The 8,367-nt window shown below is 35.0% G+C and overlaps 1 protein-coding gene across 2 annotated transcripts; it reads left to right on the top strand.

Moving 5' to 3' along the window:
- Positions 1–114: 114 nt before the first annotated feature.
- DHNAT1 (Thioesterase superfamily protein) lies at positions 115–1,591 on the top strand. Of its 2 annotated transcripts, none has more exons than XM_086557199.1 (3): positions 115–298; positions 650–996; positions 1,296–1,591. In XM_086557199.1, the coding sequence occupies exons 2-3, from the start codon at positions 667–669 to the stop codon at positions 1,446–1,448; spliced, it is 483 nt and encodes a 160-aa protein (XP_086413325.1). In that variant the 5' UTR covers positions 115–298; positions 650–666; the 3' UTR covers positions 1,449–1,591. The 2 variants fall into 2 exon arrangements, with proteins under 2 accessions (XP_086413325.1, XP_086413324.1); XM_086557198.1 differs by lacking the exon at positions 115–298 and adding an exon at positions 328–467.
- The last annotated feature ends 6,776 nt before the right edge of the window (positions 1,592–8,367 follow it).

The raw sequence follows: 8,367 nt of genomic DNA, 5'->3' as shown, positions 1-8,367 counted from the left end.
TAGTCCTTCCAAAAGATCAAAGATATTCATTTTTAAGTGGGCCTATACCATAATTGGAACTGTAGCTATGATGGGCTTGTTGGCCTATTGTCTTGTTTCTATGAATCTTATCTCCCCCCAACTACCAAAGCTGAAGAAGTACTGAACTACACGGACACGTTAGTTGGCATATATGGGCGAAGACAAAGCTTAACTGGCACCTACCTCCTTAGACTGTTTCTTTGTAATCTTCTCACGTTCTGTCTTCCTCCCTTTATTCCCTCTCATAGAATAAAAAAAGAACCATTCTGCCAAGCAGGTTCTCTATTTTCTCAACTCAACTTGTCTCTACTTCAATAAATTTTCTTGTGTTTGGACTAACTGGTTTTTTGCAGTTTTTCTTGTTCAAACTTTTGGAGTTATATTTACCGTGACAATTTTTACTTATTGTAGTTTACTTTTTAAATATTGTTGAATGGTGGTTTTAGGTACATAATTGAATTGTATTAATTAATTGATCAAGTAAAGTCAATTATGTAGTTGTGCTAAGTTGATATCTGAACTTACAAATATTGATGGGCAACCCCTTACAAAACATATCCTTCTGTCTTCAATTACAAGTAGTTGTGTAACCTTCAGTTGTATAAAACGTTTTTTTTTTCCAATTCAGATTATTGGATTGGCAATATGGATCAGTCAGTGATGGGGGCAAAGCCGAAAATGGCAGAATTGGACCTTCCGCTAAACGGAATCGGATTCGAGATGGAAGAAGTATCTGCAAAGAAGGTGACGGGGAGGTTAAAGGTGACTGAGAAAGTATGCCAGCCATTTAAGGTGTTGCACGGTGGAGTGTCGGCTCTAATAGCTGAGGCTCTGGCTAGTATGGGAGCTCACATTGCAGCTGGGTTCCAACGAGTGGCTGGAATACATTTGTCTATTAATCATATCAAAGCTGCTCAATTGGGTGACGTTGTGGTTGCTCAAGCCATGCCTATTAATGTTGGCAAAACCATTCAGGTTATAATTCTTCTTTCATTCTCCCTCTTAGTAAGCTGCTTTTTACATTTGTATTATGTATAATGATGCTTCTCCCAACAAATTAGGGTCCTTTGATTAAATAAAGAAGCACGTTTTCCTTAAAGTTTCCATCTCATCGTGTTGTTACAAAGTACAAAGTTGCAATTGAACTATTTAAGGTTGCTTATGCCTTTATAGGCAAGCTAGCTACAGTAAAGCCACTAGGGGGATTAGGTATTGGTTTTTGAAGATCTAACAATTTATGCATGAAAAAGATAAAACTGCAACTTGTTGTGTAGGTATGGGAGGTTCAACTTTGGAAACTTGATCCTTCCAACTCTGATGATAAAATTTTGATATCATCATCAAGGGTGACTATTCTATCCAACATGACAGTGCCAGAAAGTGCAAAGGATGCAGCTGAGTCTCTCAAGAAGTATGCCAAGTTATGAGTTGATTGTTCTTAAAATGAATGTGTACGAAGTACGCCCAGTTATGAGGTTTACTGTTATCAAGTGTATGTGTAATGTCTATCCTATTTACATACCAAATAATTTTGACATGATTGATAATGCCAACAATAATGGTTTTGGACTGTGATCATGTAGAAAAAGCAAAAAACTAAAAATGGATACTCCATCTCTAAAATGTAAGCATGCCTCAAAGACTGGAATGTTAGTTCGTACTCTTTCAGTAGGTGTGAAAGTCGCATTAGACCCATCTTGATGTAACTGCCGATACTTGGGAGGCCTTTCCCCAGATTTGTAAATCAGTAAATCCCTAGGAAAATAAATAAATGGATAAGGGTATGTTATAATCCATTATCCATATAGAGAAAAGTGAATGTTTTCTATTGTAACTCAATAACGTGGATCACTGTCTTGATACTGAAGGGGTTGGGGCTCTACAAGTGAAAGACCTTTTTGCCTAAGTAGGGGTGGGCTTGGGGTTCTAAAAGTGAAAGACCTTTGCCTAAGTAGGGGTGGGCTGGAATGTAAACAAGCTGCAGTGTTTATTCCCACCCACTATTGGTCAAGAAATTCAAAACACTATACCAAGGCTGAGTCCAATGGCTCTTTATCCCCATAAAAGTGGAGGTTTTCACTTTCTATTTGCAATTTACTCTCTATATAGAGAGAGAGTAATATTGAGATACCAGGTTTTCGGTTTAATCTTCCTCACCAAAAAATAATTACATAAAACCTCCTCGTATGTGAACAAACTAACAAAACACCCCTCTTTTATAAAACAAAAATAAACTGACAAAAATAACCCCGAAAACTATCCCAACACCACCGTAAACAACCCTAGCCTCTCTTTCATCTTTTTCACATTTGAAATTTTTTCCTCTCACCATAAACCCTCGTCTCTCTTTACTCTCTCTCTCTATTTCCCGACACCACCATAAATTCTCTTCACTCTCTCTTTATTTCTCGACAAAAGATTATTCAAATATTTTGAAATGAAAAAACTTGCAATTTACTTATTTTTCTTACTGTTTATGGTAGATTATTGATTGGTACGTGTTCTTCCATCTCCCCAAGGAAGTGGTGAAGCTAATTGGATGTTCTCCACCAAAGTGTTTATATTTCTCATCATTTGCATGGGTAAGCATCTTCCATATAATTTAATTATTGAAGTTGAATGTAAAGTCTGTGGTTAGTCTGCATTCTTATATTTGCAGACTAAATTCACAAAATCTCTGAAGATGTAGTCTGTGGTTACTCTGCATTCTTATATTTGTGTAGTAGTTTTAGTCTGCATTCTTAAAATCAAACCTTCAAGTTCTAGAAGAGATGGAGATAAAATTGAGAAGATGGCTGCTCCAAAAACTACAAACAAACCAAATCTTGTTAAAATCAGTTCAAGTTTTCATAGTTTTGCAATTTCAACTTTAGATTTTTATGTTTGTGTATGTAGTAGTTTTACTATGCATTTTTATATTTTCGTAGTTGTTTTTACTCTTCATTCTTAAATTTGCATAGTATTTTTTATTTGTTTTTTCATGCTTGTGTAATGTGTGGTGGTAATTTTACTCTGCATTCTTAAATTTTACCCTGCATTCTTAGATTTGCATAGTATTTGTACTATGCATTCTTAAATTTGCACAGTATTTTTTATTTGCTTTTTCATGTTTGTGTAATGTGTGGTGGTAATTTTACTCTGCATTCTTAACTTTGCATAGTACTTTTACTTTGCATTCTTAGATTTGCATAATATTTATACTTTGCATTCTTAAATTTGCATAGTAATACAATTCTGCATTTTAAATTTTGCATAGATGATCTTTGTTATTAATTAGTTTTTTGTCATTATAACAGAATGTAAGCAAGAAGAAGTTGTACAAGACATTTAAATCCTCGATATGAGGAAGAGCTTGTGGAAGCAATTGAGACAGCAATAGAAGCAAAGAAGGATTGTTTGTGCTTCATTGAGATTATCTGCCACAAGGCTGCTTGAATGGTGTTCTAGGGTCTCCACTGCTAACAACCGCCCACCTAATCCTAAGTGAATTCCATGCCTTAGGAAATAATTGTCGTCTCTGAGCTTGGTTTAGTTTTGATTAGATTAGGAACTTTGTTTGGGTAGACATATATGATGGTACATTTGCTTGTTTATTATTGATCTACAAGTATAACCAAGTTGTATCTATACAAGTGGTTAATATGAAGTTTTAGTTTCCTTGAATGCATTTTTTTGCAATTAGTAGTTTAAAATTGGAGCTCAACATAGCTGACGCATTTAATGAATCAAATCCCGGTGACCTTTGCAGAAAGGTTAAAGGTTGTACTAAATCTTGTGAAAGAATCAGGAAGCCAGATAACCTTGCCGCTTATTCCCAATTGTATAAACTCCTGCAATTTGTGTTCCTGGGTTATTTGCACCACAATTCCTAAATATAATAGTGAACTTGTATTACTCTGCTTCATTCTAGATGCCACCGATACAAGATAAACTTCAGTGATTGTGTCTACATCTTACATCTTCATAGAGAACAACTTTTGTACTTTACATTTACATATATTATGTTAGGTGTCGGGCAATTTTTATTACCAAAAAGTTACTATATAAATTTAAGTTTTCATAGGTCAAGTTATTATGTAAATATAGATTTACATATAATGACTGTGTAAAAATATATTTACATATATTATGTCAGATGTCAGGCTAATTTCATCCGGCCTGTAAAAAGCCCACTTTCATGCCAAGCATCTCAACCGCTTGAAGCCTCTTATCCCAAGCTGCAAAGTCATCTGAAGAGTTATTAAGATTGCTGGCCTTTATAGCATCAGCATCGTCCAAAGTCTCAAGAATCTCCTACACCATCTTCTCTTCACCGCACCACTTCTAGAAGATTATCGTGAAGGATGCCATGCATTTTGACATTAGCAAAGTTCATAGTACTTTTCATGAATTAAGAAGCCACAACGTAAAATTCTTATGCAAAAACAACTTTTCATATAAAACTACTATGCAAAAAAAGATTTGCATAGAAAAATTAGTTTGAAAAATTAAATTTGCATACTATGCAAAAATAAATTTACATAGAAAAATTGGTATGCAAAAATAAATTTGCATAGAAAAACGAGTACGCGAAAATAAATTTAACGAGTATGCAAAAATAAATTTACATAGAAAAACTCATATGTAAAAATATATCTACATAGTATAATTTATAGTGAGAATACATTTGCACTGAAAAATTGAAGGAAGAAAGGAAAAAAGATAGAAGAATAGAAAAAATGGAACTATTTGTTCAAACCCACAAGTTGAGATGATATCATCAAGTCTATTCAATTAATTTGAAGAAGATTGAGACCCAATAATAAGATGAAATTGAAGAAGATCTAAAATAGTTGAAGAAAATTAGTTAATAGATTCAAAATCAAATCTTTCAAACAAACCAAGCTCCTGTCTAGAAAAAAATTGAAGGTGATTGAGAGAGAGATCGAACCAAACCTATCGAAATTGATTACTGATAAAAATCGAAGGTGATTAAGAGAGATTGAAAGTGGAAGCTTGTTTCTTCAATGGCGAAACAAGAACATCACTATTTCGATGTTATTCAATCGGTGCTCTTCATTTATTTTTTCTCATAATCCTCGGTGTTCTTCAATCTTAAATCTCTATTTTTGTATTCTCCCATATGAAAGGGTAGAAAAGGAAACAATTTTGGTGAGGAGTTTAAAATTAGACCGGGTTTAATTATTTTTACAAAAACAGGGAGGTTATATATAAACGGTTTGAAAAAAGGGGAGTTTAGTGGGTCGGGGCGATTTGAGGGTGGTTTAGTGTAACGGGTTCTGAATGAGGGAGGTGAGCCTCATTTTTTGATTGAGATACTGAGTATATTTGGCGAGTAATATGACTTATTTGCCCATTTGCCTCCAGTTCAAATGGAGTAATATGACTTTCTTTATTTATTTGCATTCTGCGCCACATGAAGTGGAGTAGGGATAAAGAGTCCAAAACCGTTGGACTTAGCCTAAGAGCCTCAGATGATATGGGCTGTGTTCAATGGATTGGCACACACAATGGAAAGTTCACTGTCAAAAGTGATTACAACTTTCATATCAAGTCCAACCATCTTATTATCAACAAGGGGGAATAATTGATAAGGACTTTATTCCGAAATAATGAACCCAAAAAACCACCAACATTTCAAAAACACTCTCAAGGACATTTGTTGACTTCATATTTAAAGGACTAAAATACCCCACAACTCTCACATAAATACAATTATATCCCTCATAAGTAATAGAGTCCAATTTTGTGGACAGACTTGTCTACAAACAACACTTTTCTATTGGTCAAAACCATTTTCGAACAGTTTAACAGTTTTTTTGGACAAAAATAGTATTTTCAGGCAGCCACTCTACCAATCACCAGCTGAGGTCTTATGGACAACAAACAGTTGCTTGTCCACAAACATATTCTCTAAGTAATAATAACTAATTACAAACCCCCGAAACTCCTTCACTTCAAAAACTCAACTGCAATCTCTAATTTTCTTAGCGTTTTTGACAAATCTCAATTTAAATTAAATGACATTTTTCACAAAAAATTTCAAGTTTAAGATCAAGACAACAACAAAATTGTTGTTGGTTTCCGATAAATTGAAGTCAAAGATAATGATGAAGAAGAAGAAGAAGAAGAAGATAGAAATGGAGAAATTGAATTCGATCAACAAGATGGAAGTGAAGAAGATTAACTGTTCATACTACTTTGCATAAATGCGTGTTACTGTAGTTTTCACATAAAAATTCATGGTATGCACTAACAACTGTGCAGACATACAATGCAAATGGAGTTTTTGTAGTTGTTTTGTTTATGGGAATTTGAGTTTACGCCTTGCATAAATTAAAATTTGTGAGTAGTTGTTGGGTCTGATGATTAGATGTGCCATAAAGAATTGTTTGTTCATACTTTGCAGTTACGTGTGTGAAGGTGTTTTGTTTGTGCATACCAAACATTATAAACTGATATACACAAAGTTGGGTATGTGACAAGCATGGTTTTTATGGATGGAATGGAGATAGGAAGAGAATATGGATGATGGGTGTCGTTGGTCAAAACCACACAAGATCAAAACCTAATATCCCTATAAAGTAAAGGATAAGTAGGGTATCAATCTACTTCTGACTTGTATCACTTGTAAAGGACGAGAGTGGAAAGGGGTATCAATCTGCTTCTGACTTGTATCACTTATAAAGGACGAGAGTGGAAAGGGGTGTCGAGGGATGAAAAACTATTTGTTTCGGCAGTAAACTGCTTCAACACAACGAGAGCAATGGTGACGAACGCACTAAGAAACAGAGGATTTTGATGTTGGGGGAGATGAAACTGAACCAAATAATGGCTGCCTATGTACCCAAGATCTATTATCTAGGGATCAAGTTTCCACGTAGTTCTTTATGAAAAATAGTTTGATATTTATAGAGGTAGAGTAGAGAGTCCTTGTAGCTCAAGTAATCTTGTATCTTGAGTAATTGTGATAGAGTATAACTGTCAACTGATAACTATCTCTTTGATGAGAAATGAATCTGGACATAAATCAACGTATATTGGTGGCAAGCCATGTGGTTAAGGTTCAGCCTTAGACACATGAGTTAATGGGCCTATACATTGATCCATGATATTGCGAATTGGGCTTTAGCCCTGTTGATTAAATGAATAAAATAGAGACCCCTACTAATGGACGTTTGCCACGTAGGTGGGGGTCGAAACACCGCCCCCTCTTTGTCAGGCGAACAAAGGTCACATGGCAAAGAAGAGAAGAAAAATCACGGAAAACGTGCATTAAGAAAAGAGTAAGCTGAGTGTATAAAAAAGTGTCGTGTGAACGTAAACGATAAGAAAATGGACAATCGGAAAAAAAATTCGAATTAGCGAAATGAAAAAAAAAATGTCAAAGTAACGATACGGACGCAATGACGAAGTTAAAATAAAAATAGCCGAAAATGCACAGATAAAAATAAAATTGCAAAAAAACTCGATTGTCGAAAACTGTACCGAACGCGTCTTGTAATAATACGAAATTTTAATTCGACAATGCGTGCGCCGAGAATAGCGAGACTTGGATTAGACCGTTGAAAATTGTGGAGAAAAATCGCTAATGTCCGTGAACGAAATAATTGGAATTCAAATATGTCCAAATAACGAGAGGATGTGAACGCGAAAAATACCATAGAACTAGGACTCCAAAATTAAATCCGATTGATAATGCTTATCATCAAGTCTTGCACATGAAGTCGGTTTGGCTAAACAGAATTACATACTTAACTTAAACACCGACCAAATAGATATATAAAACAGATGAACACAGAGAAATACATACTTAGCAAAAAAAAAAAAATCACGATCTAGCACTAATAAACTTTTTGTTGTTTACTTATACATACGGTCTTATATCGAATAATCAACCTCTTCTCATTGCCTCCTACGCCGTGTAACCCCTCTCCTCATCTTTTTTTTTTTTTTTTTTTTTTTTTGTTTTGTTTTTTTTTTTTTTTTTTGTATATTCGCATATTCACTAGGAGATTGTATCCGGGAGTCCGTTTCGTGTTGAAGGGGAAATCTATGGTCAATATGCTCGTGTGTGCATTACTGCTTGCACTGAGTTATGTGTGTGTCTGACGATGGAAGCCGCTATACTTTGACGATGTTGTACGAGCTGTTGGCGTTGGAGCTTTAGTTGATGTAGGTAGTTTCATCACCTTGTCGTTGGAAGACCCATGCTGGGCTTGGAAGGCCCAAAACTCACCCGTCAAGCGTAATGGGATATCGCGGTAAGAATTCTTTGTGCATTATGTTTTGTGTTTTTTTTTTTTTTTTTTTTTTGCATGGGCGTTGAACTGTTGAATTCCTTCC

Source organism: Coptis chinensis, chromosome 4, assembly GCF_015680905.1.
Source record: "Coptis chinensis isolate HL-2020 chromosome 4, ASM1568090v1, whole genome shotgun sequence".
In the NCBI taxonomy this organism is placed as follows: domain Eukaryota; kingdom Viridiplantae; phylum Streptophyta; class Magnoliopsida; order Ranunculales; family Ranunculaceae; genus Coptis; species Coptis chinensis.
This window is presented reverse-complemented; position numbering and strand designations above follow the sequence as displayed.